The 18763-nt window shown below is 39.2% G+C and overlaps 1 protein-coding gene across 2 annotated transcripts in view; it reads right to left on the bottom strand.

Moving 5' to 3' along the window:
* Positions 1-15608, bottom strand: part of LOC146320397 (transducin-like enhancer protein 4) — a 48154-nt gene extending 32546 nt beyond the window's left edge. For both annotated transcript variants that reach the window (XM_084728634.1, XM_084728635.1), the window contains exons 1-4: positions 15038-15608; positions 14612-14709; positions 11738-11801; positions 11553-11597 (exon numbers count right to left, since the gene is read on the bottom strand). In XM_084728634.1, the coding sequence (XP_084584760.1) occupies positions 11553-11597; positions 11738-11801; positions 14612-14709; positions 15038-15082 (252 nt within the window). In that variant the 5' untranslated portion in view covers positions 15083-15608. The remainder of the gene's footprint in view (positions 1-11552; positions 11598-11737; positions 11802-14611; positions 14710-15037) is intronic.
* Between the last annotated feature and the right edge of the window lie 3155 nt (positions 15609-18763).

The following is an 18763-nucleotide window of genomic DNA, read 5'->3' as shown; positions in this document are numbered from 1 at the left end:
AACTTAATTATTGGATATCAAATATTATTGGCCAAGAAGTCTGACTAAAGAAGCAGATAAATATATTGTGTTGTTAGAAGAATGCTCTTAATTAACTATTTGCATTTGACACACACACATTCACAATGACAATAACACACACATACTCATGATCATCACTCTTATGTAGAGCATTGCATCTCTGGCCTTGAAATAATGCTGTTGTTTTCATCTTTTCTATTAATCAATGTACAGTACCAGTCAAATGTTTGGACACATCTTCTCATTCGATGTTTTTCTTGATTTTTATTATTTTTCTACAGTGTAGACTAATACAGGAGACATCAAAACTATGAAATATGGAATTATATAGAATTATGTAGTAAGCAAAAATGTGAAAAGGCAAAATGTTTTAATAACATCATTGTTATTGTTATTAAATCTTTGATTGCAAGTGCAGAAGACAGTGTGGAAAAACTTCCAGCACTTGCATAGCTGTTTAGAAACTCGTCTATGCAGCGAAAGCAAAAGTGATTTGGTTAAATTAAAACACTGTTACGCTGCAGGCTATAAATATCGTGTCGTCTTCAGTGTCATTTCTCCCATAGACTTTCAGTGCATCCTGCTGTCTAAACCATTATTGAGAGAATAATAGAATAATAATACTATCCATCAAAAGCCAGAAACATAGAAAAATCAGGTTGTTTTAGTCACAGAGAGCTTTGAAAAATATAATATGAAAAATATTCTGTTGTATATATTGTTATCAGATTTTTTTGACGCACAAATATCGATATCAGTATGAGCCTTAAAAATCCAGTATCTATCTGGCCACCCCATTTATCCTTCAGCATCTCTGGAAGGTTATTCTACCACTGCACGCTCTGAACATCAATCAACATCAGCCTAATGGACGATTTGTAAATATAAACCCAGGATTTGGCCCTCTTGAGAATTTGAAGGAGCACAGAGAGAGGAGTCCACTTGAGCCGACAGCTGAAAGAAAACGTGAGACTTTTGTCGACTTAAGCAGCTAAATTAAGAGCCGACTGCTGAAAAAGCCATCATGGATTGAGCTAATTCCTCCAAGTCCAACAAAAATGCAGAAGAAGCCACATCTGTAACCTTGTCAAGGGCTTGTTTGTTTGTGTATAACCTTGATAGAGGTGAACTTTGCTCTGGTATCAGTGGTAACAGAAGCCCCCAGAGGCCATGAGAGCAAACCTACACACACACACACACTGCAGCAGGATGGTACACACAGACACAAGCAGACACACACCTGCACAGCCTTCTCTGTATTCATCAGATGTTTTTACTGAACCCAAGGGTTGGCTTTTAAAGATTATACTGCACTCTCTCTCGCTCGCTCCACATCAGGTAGGATTTTTTTGAACAGGAAATTGCCTGATCCACTGTCCCAGAGGGAGTGTTAGTAGTGCAACTCAAATCCAAACACAAACAGACAAAAGACACAGACTCACACAAACACACACACTAAGGACACACAGGGATACACATCACCTTCTTTATTTGTAAGACTAAATGCGGACAACTATATAACAGAAACTCTTTCCTCCAGAGAGGTCGCGTGACCTGCAAGCACAATGGTCGGTAGACAGTGGGGCTCTTCTGTGGTACCCTTGATTAGACAAATTTACTTCCAAGACTTGACAGCATGAAACAAGGTCTGCACATTGTAACTCCATGAAATTTATTGGCAGATCCACCTCTTCGGATTTAGTTATACATTCAGAGACTACAATACAAAGTCTGAAGAGGAGCATTAGCTCGAAACGTCACTCATGAATGTGTCAATAAATAGCACTTAGGGGAGGTACAGTGTGCAGACCTTGTTCATTGCTGTTACATTTGAGACATATCATATGATATCAAGCAAAGGGGAATCAGTTTGACTCACTGACTAAAATACAACGAGTAAAGCAAAAACCACAGGATGCAAACAGGTCTGCACCTCTGGAGACTAGAATAAGAGAAGCTTTTTCCCTGGCCAAACAGAAAGATCGCCTGGCGGCAGTTATCTGTTGCAAAACTGCATAAAGGTTTTGATGCCCACAAGGACACTATTTTGGAGGACTGTACAGTTGACAGAGTTTAGAGTGTCGTCACAGAAGACAAAGACCAAATCCTCACATTTGACAGGCTGGAAGCAGAAATTAGCAGTGTTCCCGTCTAACTGGGTCGCAAATTTTAAGTGAGTGTTGTGTAAGCCTGCATTAGAAATGCAAATTAATGTTTGCTTCCATCCTCTACCATCACACTATTAGTAGAAGTTGGTTCATCGAGATAAGCCGTAGGTGGCGCCAGTTCTCCAGTCAGAAAACCACTATGCCATTCCAGAGGAAGAGGGTGCAACAAGATGACACAATTAAAGGAGCAACAGTAGAAAATACAATGGAAAGATGACATTTCTGTTCGTTTCATCTACTAATGTGAGGAAGGTTACGTCAGATGTGTGTGATGTAGTGTTGTCACGATATTGGAATTTCTCATTTTGATAGGATAACTTGAAAAATATTGATATTTGATAAAAGACAAATGTAACAAGGCTATAACATGACAACATATATTCAATGAGAAGAAGATAGCACTGTGAGCAAGTGAGAGATGTGACTGCAGCCGAGTGTGTCAACTCACTGTCGGGGAGAAGAGAGAGCGAGAAATTGCAGCTGATCAATATTGAGAAAAATGAGCACTGAAAGTATTTCAAATATTTCAGTATCGAAAGTTATTGATATTTTTGACAACACTAGTGCAGAGCCAAGGGAGTGATGAGGAGACTGACAAAGACAGAAACCGCTGATCAGTCATGTGATTTAAATGTTCACTGTATCAGAACTTATACGAAAATTGTTTCCATCTCCAATTAAACACAGTAACTCTTAAAAAAAGGAAAAAACTGAGTGAGCATAAAAACATTTTGTAAAAGTGAGGATGTTTTTTTTTATTTTGTTGTTTCCATCAACCTCAAGAGATGCTACAGAATAGAGGTATAGTAATGTCAGTCATGTTTACCTAAAATGTGCTTAGCCAGACAAGAAAAAGATTTAACACAAAGCAAAAGGGCAGAAGCATGACTTCAACCCTTATTCTGAGCCTTATTCACTATTTAGACATTAGTAGTCATTTTCACAGTATTCAAGAGGTTCCACTGAGTACATTGATTCACTCAATGCTCACACTTGATGATTCATTTACTTACAGCTGTCTCATTATGTCAGAAAATATCCTAAAACATTTCTGACATCCAAGGCCTCTCATCCTTTCAGATTTTGTGTTTTGAGTTTTCCGCTGAGCTTTTTAGACAAGACTGGTAAGCCATGAATGTGAAGCTTAAAAATATTTTCTTCCAGGATGTCTGAGCACAGAGTCAGGGAGCCATTTAGAGCCAAGCAGATGGGGAACTGGAGGGTGAGTTGCAGTTAAACTTACCTGTGATTAACACAGCACTGCAGCTGCTCACACTCCCACAGACAACCTAAAACACTGACATTTTCATTTTATATTTAACGTTTATCCAGGGAAGACTTGCTGTGCACACATGCCCTTTTTCAGCTCCGTTCTGCTTCACATTCAGACACACCAGGGAGCTGCCTGGTACATATCCGCCTCTGAGAAACTCCACTGTGTTAGCTGATTGGGGTTTAAGTGCCTTGCTCAAGGGCGCCTTAGTGTTGAAGGCACAGGAGGTCATTCTCAGTATTTTACAGCTGGGAAATGAGTTGGTGATCTTCCATCAGACTAACACCAATCCGAGCTGCAGCTTAAGAAGTGACTGAATAAAAGAGCTGCTTCCTCTGGTGTGACGTAAGGAGATGGATGTTCAACAGGACAGTGAATGGATGCTAGACAGCGACAGTGGTGAGGATCATGAGATGTTGCTGCTTGGTCGTAACAGAGCTGTCAGGCACAGTCAGAATTAGGATACCATCAAGCTTCAAAAGTGGCCAAAAACATACCACAGGCAAAGTTAGGTGTAGATGTTTTTTTTGTGTGAGTGAGATTTATCAGTATTATTACTGACTTTGAAGTATTTGGGGAGCATGTTATATCTCCGTTAGAGAGAAGACAACAGTCAGCACCTTCAGCCATTAGGCCACCAGTTCTGAATAGGGCTTTGTACCGTTCAACATTTTTCGATACTGGTATTGATACGATACCTTGACTTCAATACCAGCTCTGAACAATACTTTTTCAATACCAATTTCATAAAATCATTTTCAACAAACAGAAAATTACGCTACGGTGCAATTCGGTACCCAAGAAGTTTAGTTTTATATTTTTTCAGACCATTTTGAAACGTGTTCAGTACTGTCCCAGCCAAAGGTTTAGATTGATTTTTTTTAAGTCAATGCTATTTGCACCCAAGTGTCAGTAGTCAACAATGCTATTTGCACCCGAAATGGAACAGCCAATGTGGTTATTTACACCCAAGTCTATATACCTTAACATGGTAGAGACAAACCAAGATCTTTTCCTAAAACTAACCTACCTACACTTAACCTAGTCTCTGACAACTCTGTAAATCAATGAACTGTTTAGGTAATTTTTTAATTAAAAAGGTACAAATTTATAGGCTCCATTATATCAAATGTGAATATTTGCTGGTTTTCTTAGTCCTCTGGGATATTAAACTAATTATATGTGGAGTTTTTACTATTTTCAAACAGCTGATGCAGTGTTTTATAAATAATGACAATAATGTTTTATAGTCCAAGTTCTGCATGTAAAACCACTAATATAGTAAACTAAATATAATAAACCACAAATATAGCACTTCAAAACTAAAATGTTTTTTATTTTTACACCGTAGTGTAAAAATAGAGATTTTAAAGGCACTATATCAGTTGTAAAGATGCAGATCTCTGCTAACAACTCTACAACCTGAACCTCCAATCGATTCATTTTGAAGAGGTGACCCTGAGATGTTGGCACAGAACTGGAAACAAAAGCACTGGAGCAGAAAAGGAAATGGAGATGCTTTTCCACGAGGCAACACAACCAATTTCAGGTGACATTTTACATCAATGGCAGACAATCGTGACTGTCGGCCAGAGTGCAGGGATGTCAGCCTGTTTGGCCAACGTGTCTGCTCACACCGCGGAGACCAAAGCGAAAAAAACAGGGCTCCTTTTTTTTCTTGAAAAGTGTCCTGTGGTGTGTGCAGACCTGGAGAATTTTGTTTCTGGCCTTGACTTTGACCTGGACCTGTCACCGTCTTGACAGTGAATGAATAATAACGACTTGGCCAGAGAGGCGTCTAAGGTTAGGACTCCAGCCAGGTCGATCCATGGAGCTTATTGCGAGATTAGAGGACTCTGTGGTCACATAGAGCCCGGTAACCTCAGAGGCGAGATCGTGTGCGCTGAATTTATCTTTGACCCTCAGTGTGAGTCGCTGGAGAAATGTTCCTCCAGTTGCAAAAAAGAGAAAATCAGATCAGTGAGCAGGAGCTGTACAATATCAAACTTCTTATTTTGTGGTTTGCCCCTTGTGATCAGATCAACAACATGTAATAAATGGTGCGATCTTCAATGACTTCTGGCACTTTGAAATGTATCTGAAAAAAGGGCTACAGCTGATTTCACCGCTGAATATGCTTTCTTTATTTACCTGAGAGCACCTACTTGGATTACAGTACTCTCTTTGTTATAACAGAATGATGAGCTAGCGTAACAGAAAGAAAACAGCTATATCCACTTATCGCCAAAGATGTTGCCCGAAAGAATGAAAAAAACAGCTGAAATACTCCCCCTTTAAGTCCTAACAACAAAGAAATTAGATCAGGCAGGAGCCCCGGAGTCAGATTGGGTCAGAGAGAAGATCAAATGTCCATCTCCCCTGTGGAGCTTTGTAAGCACCACATCAGCACCACTTTTCACCACCAGCTAATACACCTAATGGACCCCACCATATAAAGGCTGTATTCCCCTGTGACTGTGTGTATGTGAGTGGGTGTGTGAAAGACACAGCAAGATAGGTAGGGAGGGCCAGAGAGGAAAAACAAAGGGTGCCATACAGACAGGCTACAAACCACTCTAACTGCAAAATTAGCACTTAATACAAAGATTTAGTTTGCGATTCAGCTCAGTATTTTTTGCACCTCACTAAGGCTTAAAATATACCTCCGCCTCCTCCGAGCAGGGTTAGTAGCGGTGCCACACTGTCTCAATGGAATATAAACAAGAGCGCATTCAGTCTTGACATATTTGCATATGTGAATTCATAAATATGTTAGTGATTTCAGTTTGGCTTCTAATTTCTTCAAAATGTGAAGAAATGTCTACGTGTGGCCAAATGTCATGATTGCATGTCTACAAAGTTATGACCAGGGGCCCGTTTCACTAAATGTTCAAGTTGCATGCATTTCGCAACCTACAATAATTTTCTCATCTGTTACTTATGTGTCATTTTAGTAATCCAAACGAACACCACACTGATGACCAGTGTATAAGAAAAAGATTTCTGTGACATGTGAGCAACAGTTGTGAGACGTTTCGTTGCCACCATCTGTGATGTGTGCAATATTCATACCCCTGCCACCAGTCCAACTACAAAGGGATTTCTCTCACACAGTTTTCTGTGAATAAATTCAAGTAATTATAATTAAAAAAAATCTTTACTTTTTTTTTTTTTTAAAGATTGGATTAATAGTTGGAAAAGGCAACCACCATGAATGTCAGGAGGTCACTGCACCCAGCCAAAAAAAAGCCCCAGTGCAACGGAAACTTGTTATTTTGTTTGTTTGTTAGCTCTTTGTCGTTGTTGTTGTTTAGAGCTTGATTTGGTTCTTGGTGTTTGATTTGATCTGGTTCTTTGACTTTACAAAGAACCAGACTAACTCTGTAATCTTGTTTCCAGTCTTTATGCTAAGCTAAGATAGCTGGCTTCTTGCTGTAGCTTTAAGCCGAAATTATACTTTCCTCCTAGGGACAAAAATTTTGTCAGAGAGTGCACACATCTGTGCAGCGATACGTGTACCTCCAACGTCATGTGACCACAAGGACATGGTTTGTCTGTGAAGCCACTAAACTACAATGAACGACAGAATACCACTCGCATAGGTGAGGGAAACAGACTCCAAACAGAAAGAATAAGGGTACTTCCCAAAATGTTAAACTACTCCTTAATGTTGTGACCCCTTGTGGGGACCCGACCCCCTGGTTGGGAATCACTAAAATACTTTTACTTAGCCTGCCACCACTTTCACAGTCCTGTTACACACGGAAGTGAATCTTGAATCTGAAGATTATTGAAACGCTTCATGTTAAAGTTTGTAAACCATCAGAAAATATGAAGAAATAATTACATGACTGTCTTTTAAAATCCTATTTACTTTCATCTAAAGGTCCCAATGTGCTTCTAATCTTGTTCCAAATGCATTTTCTAAAAGTAAGTCAAAGTATTAAAGTGCAGGATAAAACATTACGTGACCAAAATCCTGGAAATGAAACAAATGGCTCCCTGTCGGCTGCAGTAAAATGAGTTGTCAGAGCTGGTTGAAAACACTGCCAGTCTTCAGTATCAAAATGTCTCATTACTTCCTTCTTTCACCACTTTCTCCTCCCTCCTCCTTCCCTTTTTCCTCCCTATCCTTCGCTTGCTTTATTTCTCTTTCAGCCTCACTAATTTGCAATTGATTAGCTGTCCTCTCGCAGCTCAGTCCCCTGCTCTACACCCCTCGTACCCTCCTCCTCCTCCCCCCTGATCCCTCCTCCCCACCCTTCCCCGCCTCCCCGCCCGCCGCCCGTCCTCCATCTACGAGTCAATTTCTCTTTAACGAGGGCACCAGAGCCCTTCTGTGTAAATAAAACAGAGAGCCGAGCCAAAAATCAATGGGCTTATTACCCTCAGAAAATGCTAAACAAGCAATATTAGCAATTCGCTTGGTAGCGGAGGCCGACTGCCTTAATGGGACTGAGGCTCGACACCCCTCCACCCCCTCCTCCCGAAAACATCACCACCACCGCCACCCCCCCTCACTTCAATCTCGGCATCCACTCAACGAGCCACACACGTCGTATCGTCAGATTGAATGCCGCAGATAGAAGACACACATTAACGCCCATGCACATGTACGAGTGCACACATACACAGCCTCAACACAGCTTCCAAAACACACACACACACACACACACACACACACACACACACACACACACACACACACACACACAGACAGACAGACACACACAGACACAAACAGACTGCAGGCAGAAATTAGGGATTCACTCTCCCAAACTGTTTCCTGACAGAAATCATTGGGAACCACACAGAGTCACCTTTTTATTTTTTCTCCCAATAAACACACACTCTCTGTCACACACACACACACACACACACACACACACACACACACACACACACACTTAGAAATAAAGGTGTCAACTAGAACTTTGAGGTTTCCTTTCAGATGGTTCTGCCCAACATAAAGGGTTGTACCCAGAACCATCTGTGAAAGGTTCCACCCAGAACCCCCAATGAGAGGTTTTCAAGGGGAACCCTTCTATGGTGTAATGGTTCCACCCAGAACCCTCTCAGGGGGTTCTATCCATCCAAGAACCCATTTATATTCCGATGGTTTCATCTAGAACCCACACAAGGGGTTCTACTGAGAACCATTGTAAATTCCAGTGGTTTTATCTGTAACCCACCCGGTGGTTCTACTGAGGACCCTTTTTAAATTCCAAGGGATTCATCTGGAACCCATGAAAACCCTTTGATATTATGGTACAAAGAACCATTTTTGAAAGAAAAAGCTTTTGAAGGATTGTTAAATTAATTCAAAAACTATTTCATCATCTTAATGGAACTCTTAGTCTTACAAAGAACCCTTGACGAGCCCTTTCTTCAAATAAGTGTTTTTCTGGGTAGAACCGAAGGCTTTCAGGAAGAACCCTTTTGGAACCCTTCTTCCTCAGAGTGCATTAGCAGAGAGCAGGATTTATGGTAGACACCCCATATTTCATCAGACAAGTCTGATTAGTGTGCCAGTAAAAAAACTGCATGTGTGTGCAACATTCACGCACACAAAGACCAACACCCCTAAATAAACGTCCACGTTATACGAGCACAAACTCACAAACACACCATGTGCAGAAATACACAAATAGTACACACAAAACTAAACAACCACAGTGTGCATACAAACAAATACACACAAACACACACACATACTAAGCCAACATGTACAGTATACATACAGGCTGTTATACAGACACACACACACACACACACACACACACACACACACACACACACACAGCAGAGTAAACACACAGTATAGATACACACAAACAGAAATTCACACACACAGCCAGACAAAGGCCAAGCATTTATCACTTCCTCTCACACTCACACACACACACACACACACACACACACACACACACACACCATTTTTGTGGAAACGAATGTGTAGCTGGTTAGCTGTGCCCCATTTAGCCTGGCAGCTGATGTGTGGTTAACACAGACATTTATGCTAATGATCCTCCATGTTTAAAAAAAGGCAGCGGTAATGTAAAGGCTCGTTAAAGGCCAAATCCTCGTTCGCTCTACTCATTTTTCAGCCCATTTTCTCCTTCAATTAAACTGATGAGATCATTATTCACATGTGGAATTACTACCCAGCCTCACAAGGCAAGACAACTGCTGCTTTTTACCCTGTAAATACATCACATTTACATTATGAAATGTAGCATCTTTAATATATATTCTGGAGTGATTTCACTACACTTGCACCGGTTCCAGCCTCTTATGTTAAATCACAGTTAAGCATCCCATTTTTCTAAAGTAAATTAACTGGCAAGCTTTGAAAAACCCAAAAGGTCATTTAACAAAACTTACTGTTGAGCTGTTCTGTATTTTTAGTATTTTTAAAGACTCCTCTGATCATGAAAATATATTCTGTATGTTGAACTTTTGACCCGTTTCTCATTTTGTGACTGTATTTCCTGATATGGGTAGCCTGAAAAAGCAATAATAAATACAAGTTCTGCATTTGTCACACAGCATAAACATGTTTTTAACCAGACAAATTTGAACGGTGGGGGGTGTCATTTGTTAGTCACTGCTTGTGACTAATGAACGAAACACAAGATTACTTTAAAGAACCTGTCTTTTCATCACTTGCACTGCTAATGCTAAATGCTAATACACTCTAGCTTACATGGCTATTGAGCTGTATTTCATGTCCACCCTAAAAAATCCTGAACACAGAAACAATTTAATCATCTAACTCCACAATTCAGAACTACTTGTTGTACATACAAAAGTCTTTTCACATTTTCAGCAACTATTTTCTAACATGTATAACGTGCTTAGAAGAAAATCTCTGAATTTCCTTTACACAGACTTTAAAGAATTATTCTGCAGGAAAATTCTGTTTTAGATTTTAGTTCACCTTGTATAAACTGAGCACGAAGATGAGTCATTTACAGCTACCATTTTTGTTTAGTGGTTTGCTGCATGATAAACCTTATTTAACATGAAAAGATTTGACAGATTTTTTCATCCAGATGTTTATATTTAAGGATTCTAGAGACACGTTTAAAAAAGCGGTAAATATTGTTAAACGACTTCTGGGATTTTTCAATGTTCCTGGGTTAGATATTAAATCAGATGTTTAGGCTCTGTAGCTTGAATACAACGGTAATACATGACAGATGCAAACTGGGGCCAATATCACAGGCAGTGACCAAAGAAATGTGAAGAAATAATTAGTGTGGGGTAAATATCTGGAGACACTGTTTTTTCCAACTGGTCAAGACTGAAGTGACACTGTCAAAACTCTTCCCACAGTCAGCAAACAGAAGTCTCTGTGGACTAAAATGTGAATAATTATTCTTTACTTTCATACAAAATTCATTCAATGACATGGTACTTTTTTTGGTACATGGTACTTTTTCTCATTCACTCTCAACCACCTGTAAAACACTATGAACTTGTTTTAAAACTGTTAAAAACACATTCAGAACAGGATGATGGCAGATTCCATGCATTCCTGCTGAAATATATATAAATCTTACAGTGACAAAATATGTATAATACAGCTAGGATGTAAAAAAAAAAAAAAAGATTAAAATGTATGAAGCCAAACTATCAGCAGCAGTTTGTAAGAAACAAGAGGCCTGTAAAAACACGGTGAGACATTTTGAAACCTGACATGTTTCAGTTTTACAGTGAAATTCAAAACAGGCTTTAAGTGACTGCAGTTGTCTTTCTAGTTACAACCTTGTAGCACTGCTGGAGATAAATACATTATCTAACATAACAATTGTTGTATTTATCGCTGTTCAGTCTGGCATTTTGTGGCAGTTTTCTTTTAGTGACTTCTGTTCAGTTTTAAAATGTGTGTGTGTGTAAGATGTTTTATTTGTAGATGTTATTCTTAATGTTTGTGTGGAAAAATGAATAAACTATATCAGAATTATCAGAACTTTGGTGAGCATAAATATTAATTTAATCCCAAAAACTGCTTGTTTGTTATCTGCACTCGCCTGATACCCATTATAGCACTTCTTTTGAACATTTGAGTAAAAAACGTTTCCTACCTGCTTGTGCATCTCGATGTTCAGCCCGTACGACATCTCGTAGTACTGAAAAAAAAAAAAACAAAGATCAAAGCAAAGTCAAAAAAGGTCCTCTCTGTTCCTCATTTTACACACACAGACACCAAAGAGTGCACACACACACACACACACACACACACACACTACACACAATCAGTGACACTCACCATAACATAGTGTCTCTGCATCTCTGTTTTCTCGCTGGCCAGTTTCTCACACTCCAGTTTCAGACTGTGAGGGAGAAGGAAATGTTTAACAAGTGTTTGTCACGATAAAACACACAACTGCCACACATGTGCACACACACATTTGACATAAAAAAAAAAACCTCACAAAATTTGACTTTGAAAAGATCTAATTGGAGATGTCGCTATCTAGAACACCGAAGCTGTTAAGTGATTGCATCCTGTTACTTTAAATTTGCATTTCTACATTTAAGTGCAACAAAGAAAAAGGAAAAGAAAACAAAAGAGTTGCAGCTTGTATCACACCAGTTTCCCCTACAGACACTTACTCAGCAGGTACGGAGCAGTAATTAATGGATCAATAGACGACCACACAAACCTCATCATATATTCTTACAGTGTGAGTGGATGCCAAACTGCACCATCAACAAAAAGCAGCCATATAATGAGGATCCATTTTACAACTGTGGTTACACAGAAGCTTAACTCTTTTAAACATTACTGGAAAGCCTCCATGAATTACTACAGCGAGCTTTCGTAGATGTGTTTTATTTGAACACTGGCAGGTATACAAAGATTCAGACAGAGGTGCAACGATTAGTCAGTCGAAAGAAAATTATTTTCCAACTATGTTGATAACTGATTATTCGTTTCAGTCATTTTTCAAGCAAAAACGACAAACTGTCTCAAGTCTCTTAAATGTGAGGATTTGCTGCTTGTCTTTGTAATTTATTATAGTTAATCAAGTCTTTGGGTTTTGGACTGTGGGCTGGACAAAATAAGCAATTTGAAGATGTGACATTTTATAGAAATTATCAGTAGTTGCAGCCCCAGTTAAAGGCAGAGTTAAGACAAATGGAGAGATTTTTGCATTTTAATGAAATGTACATTTTAAAATCAGCTGAAGAATTTTAGCCAATTAAAACTTTAACTCTTCAATACATCAACCTTAAAATTTGAGCTTGATGATGATGCATTTCTGACAGTGTTGAGCTTCATCAACCCACAAGGCTGAAGAATTTACTTAACCAACCGTGAAACTATGCAGTTTTTGCATAATGTGGATGTCAATGAGCTTCTTCAGATTTCTAAAATTCTATTAAAATATGAGAGGTGGGTAATTACAAATGTTTTAAGCTCAAAGAAAGTTTCATGTTACATTTTGTTCAAAATAAAAACAAGATTTCTCCAATGAAAATTACAATGTGTATTCTGCATGTTTATCCGACCAACGTTCACTTCCTTTTTTACCAAATCAGTGTCTCCCTGCGGTTTGGGTTTCACGCGTATGTAGCAGTTTGATGGCAGTATTACACATGCAGCAAACACTATCCTTGGTTCAGCTCATTCAGCTCCAGGTCTGGCCAGCAAACTGGACCACTGGTTCATCTCACCAGGTGATTGGGCAATAATTACGAGGTGGCCAGAGGTGGGCGATTATTATGCATTGGTATCGTGCTTATGGTTCTGCCCCCGAGGCAATGTATTTCACACTTCATCATGTCGGGTAAAAAAGTATTTCACACCACTTGAGCTTGCAGAGAGAGCCGTGCATACCAAGGTTGATGGGGTTTACCTGTGGTTAGTCACCAGTGATAGATGGACCTGAGACAAATGTAGCAGCAGCAGCAGCTCTGTTACAGAGGGTCTGAGGAGAATCATTTCAGGGGATCTCCTGATGGATATTCACCTCAAATTAAGAATCTTTTATTTCTTAATCAATTCCCAAGCAAAAATCAGTTTGAGTCTTGGATTTCATGTCATTGCATCATGCCTTTCCCGGAAAACGTTGGTCACACTGTGTGATTCATACATGACTGCTGCACAAGACAGGTCAACATCCCAGAAATGACCCTTTTGTTCACATAATCTGAGGGTGTCAGTTTACAATATGGTCCAAGGCTGCAACTAAGGACTATTCTCATTATCATTTAACTATTGATTATTTTCTCAATCAATCATTTGCCCTGTACAATGTCAGCAAATTGTGAAAAATTTCCATTACAATAATTCATGTATTGATTGTTGCAGATCTTATATGGACCCAGAATTAGAGCTGCAACAATTAGTCAGTGGAAACAAAATTAGTTGCCAAGTATTTTGATCATTGAATCATCATTTCAGTAATTTTTCAAGCAAAAATGCAAAACATTTGCTGGCTCCAGCCTTTTAAATGTGAGAATTTACTGCTTTTGTTTTTCATTTATGATAGTAAATGAGGAGTTGTTGGGTTTTGGACTGTTGGTCTGACAAAAGACGCAATTTGAAGGTGTCACTTTAGGCTGTGGTATAATAGGAGTATTTTTTCACAATTTTTGACATTTTATAGACACAATGATGAATCAATTAATCATGAAAATAATTTGCAGGTTAGGAAAATTAAGGCTACAATTAATTATTATTTTTATGGTTGATTAATCTGTTGGTTTTCTCAATTAATCAATTTGTTGTTTGGGCTATAAAATGTCAGAGAATGGTGAAAAATGCACATCAGTGTTTTCCAAAACCAAAGGTGATATCCTCAAATGTCTTGTTTTGCCCACAACAATATATTCAGTATACTGTCGTACAAGAGTAAAGAAACCAGACAATATTCACTCTTTAGAAGCTGTAATCAAAGAATTTTGACTTTTTATCTCAAAAAAATTACTCATATAGTTAGTTGATTACCAAAATAATTGGCCATTAATTTAACAATTGACAATGAATCATTTAATCATTGCAGCTCTAAAATATACAATCACACTTCAGCAATATGCAGAAAGTTCCATCAGTATTTTTGTTACTATTTTGATGATGATTTGCAGAGGTTTTCATACAGATGTTAATGTCATGCTCCACCATACAGACTCTCACCTGTGATACTGGGCTTGCAGGAAGTGGAACTCCTCCTTGATCCGGTCGCAGGACTCGGTGACAGTGAACTTTAACGGCTGTCCCGGCTGGTGGGGGACCTCCACCCAAACCAAACAGCGTGTTGAGGGGAGGAAGAGAGGAAGAACTGAGCCACAGGACAAGACTGTAGATGACAATAGGCCCCTCTGTGATACGGGATGGCCTTTTTGGTTTCACTCAGACTCCTTACACACGTTATAACCCACGCACACTCCCTCACTCACAGACTCACACATGCAGCTGCAGCAGTCTGACAATGAGCGCAATTGTCCGTGCGGGCGCGCAGTGGCACGGAAACTTGATCTAAACTGATTACGCATGAGGCGCGCTGCTCTTAATCTGCGCTGTTTTGACACACTGCCTCGGCTGCTGCTGCTCTCTACTTACCGGATGCCGGGCCGGGGGGTACATCTTGCTCAGATCTCGAATCATTAAAAAGGTGTTGCAAAGTTCATCCACATAAACACGAAAACAAAAGGTGCAGGCACGGATCTTCCTCCGTGCGTAAAAGGTCAGTCAGTGGCCGGTTTGCGGGCTGTGTGCGGGCTCCGTGAAGAGTGGAAACATCCTCGAACATGTGGTCATTCTTTTACAGTGTTTTAAAAGTCCATTCAGTGTGAGCATCAAAACAGGACTTGCCTCAGTCTTCTCCAAAAAAAATCTCCAGCGCGTTATTCTGTGCGCACAAAGCTCAACGAAACGTCTATTTTCTCTGATTTTCCCTACAAAACATCGACTTCTGGCACATCATGACCGCCTCTGAGCGTCTCCACAGCGTCCCGTCGTCACGCATTTATCGGTTAATTTCCTCCAGCCTCCGTTAATGTTCACATCCTCCAGCAGCACCGGCGGAGCGAACACCTCACCGACTGTGGCAGCCTGCCCCTGCGACGCCAAATTTAGAAGCAACCAGTCGCATGAGCGCAATTACATATTCACAACAATTACAGGGGCCCGTACCGTGACGTCGGGACGTGTAGTTTAATTCATATTAGTCGATAATAAGCACTACAGATGTGCGCCCGCTGGAAAGAACTACAACTTCCCGACTCCTCCGCGAAGCCAATGGTGTGTGTGGTCTGAAGGAGGAGCGGCCATTAAAGGCAGCCAATAGCGACGGACGAGCCTGCCAATCATCGATATGTTGTCCAATCAGCTCCGACACGGTGAGATTTATGCGGACTCCCCACGTGGGGGCTCGGTGTGCTGCTAAAAGATGTCACAGGGATTAATCTGGAAACTATCTGTTGACTTATGTGTTTTTTTTATCATACAGAGACTTGCAGGCAGAAGCGAACATATGGCCCCGAGGTGTCTCCTGCTTTTCCTGTTTTTTAATTGAATCGCCTATTAAAACAGTCTGCCTTTATGTCCACAGATTGCACTTACAACCCTGCAATTAAATTCTCATTCAGCTCCCCTGTAGATACATCTGCCTGTTTGTACAGGATGTAAATCATATACTGTAGGGGTAGACTCAATATTATAAACACTTAATGAACTTCAGTTTGAATTATTATTATTATTATTACTGCGACAAAGGAGGGTTATATCAGGCTGAAGGCTCATTAGCAGTTCCACAACCCCCTTTGTTCTGTTTTCAGGACACGTGTTGGAGTAGATTTTTAAGGTTTTTTTTAAATTGTTGCCCTTGACATGAAGACTTTCTTTTCTATTTTTTCACTGATGTGTCCATGGATGGATTACTGAACAGCCCAGGGGCCCAAAGGCTCAGGGGCCCCTCTGGGCTTCACCTGCAAAATCTATAATAACTACAAAGAGACACAAACTGAGTACAAGGAGACACATAACAACCACGAAGAGATGCAAAATGGCCACAAAAGACACAGGACAACTACAAATACATGCAAAACAAATAAGTGCAATGACCACAGAGAGAAAAAAACCCCCCACAAGATTACTCCAGAGACATAAAACAACTACAGAGAGAGACAAAATTACTACAAAGAAACACAGAATACGACAAAATTACAAAACTACCACAAAGACACCACAAAACATGACATGACAACAAAATGAGTACAAAGAGAAACACAAAGAGATGTATAACAAATGAAAAGTGATGTAAAATGACAACAAAATGAGGCAAAGAAACTAGATGACTACAAAATGTGCAAAGAAACTACAAGAAATGTAAAGCAACTACAAGTCTGTCCCTCGTGTCCCTCGTATCCCTCCTGTGTTCAAGAGATGATGCAGCCGTTTACACACGTGCTCAGGGGTCTCGTTGTTTCATAATCCGTCCATACATGCATCTGCAGTTTGGTAGTGATGGAAGAAGTTCTCAGGTCTTCGACTTAAGTAAAAATAGCAATACCACAGTGTAGAAAAACTCTGTTAATAAAAAAAGTCTTCCATTCAAAATTTAATTAAAGTAAAAGTACAAAAGTAAGAATTTATATATATATATACATGTATACTACCTACAATGTATATTATATATACATATTTTAAGAATCAAAAGTACTCATTATTTAGAATGGGTCATTTCAGAATAACATCTTATAGGATTATGATTTAATGTTGCATAGACAGATGGAGATGTCTGACTTCCCTCAAATACTTTCTATTGTAGTTCCAACAAGAAACTGCTCACTACAAGCTCTGTGGATTTTAAGTAGCAGGGTCATGATTTCTGCAAAAAGACATTGCTGTTGAGTTTTTCAAACGTATTTTTATGGTGCTTTGAGCACCACAAGCTGAGTGAGTTATAGTGCCAATATATTCAATAAAGGTAAATAAGTAAATAAAACTTTTAAAACACAGGTAACAAAGTGCTGTACAACAACATCAGTACAGGAGAGCATAAAACACAAAAGCACACCACACATATGTACATCTGAAAATACATTCAAACACACATTCAAAAATAAATACAAACATAATGCGTACAATCAACAGAAAGCATACAGCATGAGACCCACCACTGGAACTACTGAAAAGCCAAGTTTGAAACGTATGACAGATTCAGCTTACACTTGGCGTGCGGTATAGCCATCAGGTTTTGATTGGTTGACCTAAGTGGTCACTTGGAGAAGTATGGGGTCAGTATGGTTTGCAAATATAAGCAGGAGCTTGGCCATGTAGTGCCTCGTAATTAATTAAAGAATCTTAAAATAAATCCAGAACGTCACAGGCAACCACTGCAGCAAAACTATGATAGGGGTAATGTGCAAACCGGTATGACCGGCATTAGTTAATAGCCTGGCTGTAGCATTTGTAGCAGAGATGAGAAGGCAGACATCTCTCCAGCTGATATCTCCAAAACCTGACACCACCCACCAAAACAATCTAGAAAGATAAATGCACTACAGGTAAAAGGAAAATAAGCAGTAATAATTTGGGGGTCTACTTTCCCTTCAACCTATAATAATACATCACAATTAGTTTGTTGATAATTAGATTCTGCAAAGTAACTAGTAATTTAAGTTATCAAATAAATGTCTGAATTGCAGGTTTCAGGAGTCACAGGATAATGTAATGTGGATACAAAAAAGTTACACAGTTACAGATTAAAATAAAAATCATAATCAGATTACAGATATCTTAGTAAAAATGGGGATTATTAGTAGGAATACAATTTTAAAATACATTTTAAACTGAAGAACAATGTACTACCATGAGCAGCACACACCCATTACAACATTTCATCAAAACCTCAGTCTGGTCTCATGTGAAACCATAATTTACCTGACAGCTGCCAATTCATTCAAAATATTGCCTTTTTTTTATCTTTAAATCAGTCAATCAATCAATGAATTATGCACAACAAAGGAAGGAATAGCTGGATGAACTAATACACCTATCAACAAAACATTATATTAGGCTAAACAATTTCACCATATTTTACACTGAGGTAATCAAGTTACATTACTTTAATGTTGTGATACTTGGATTAGGCTACTGGCTATATTTTGTAACAGGTAATTAGAAACTATACATTTTTATAGTAACCCTTGCAAGCTTACTGAAGTTCATTGGAATAGATAAAATCAAAAATAAAGGCAAAAAAACAGTGGACATGCACAGGTTTTGTATAAGTACATACTGTGTTTAAGAAACAAAACTTTATATTTGTGGCTAGAAAACGGT

Source organism: Lutjanus erythropterus, chromosome 10 (genome assembly GCF_056507025.1).
Source record: "Lutjanus erythropterus isolate fLutEry1 chromosome 10, fLutEry1.hap2, whole genome shotgun sequence".
NCBI classification, from domain to species: Eukaryota; Metazoa; Chordata; class Actinopteri; order Lutjaniformes; family Lutjanidae; genus Lutjanus; species Lutjanus erythropterus.
Note: the sequence above shows the minus strand (reverse complement) of the source record. Positions and strands in the feature narration are given on the sequence as shown.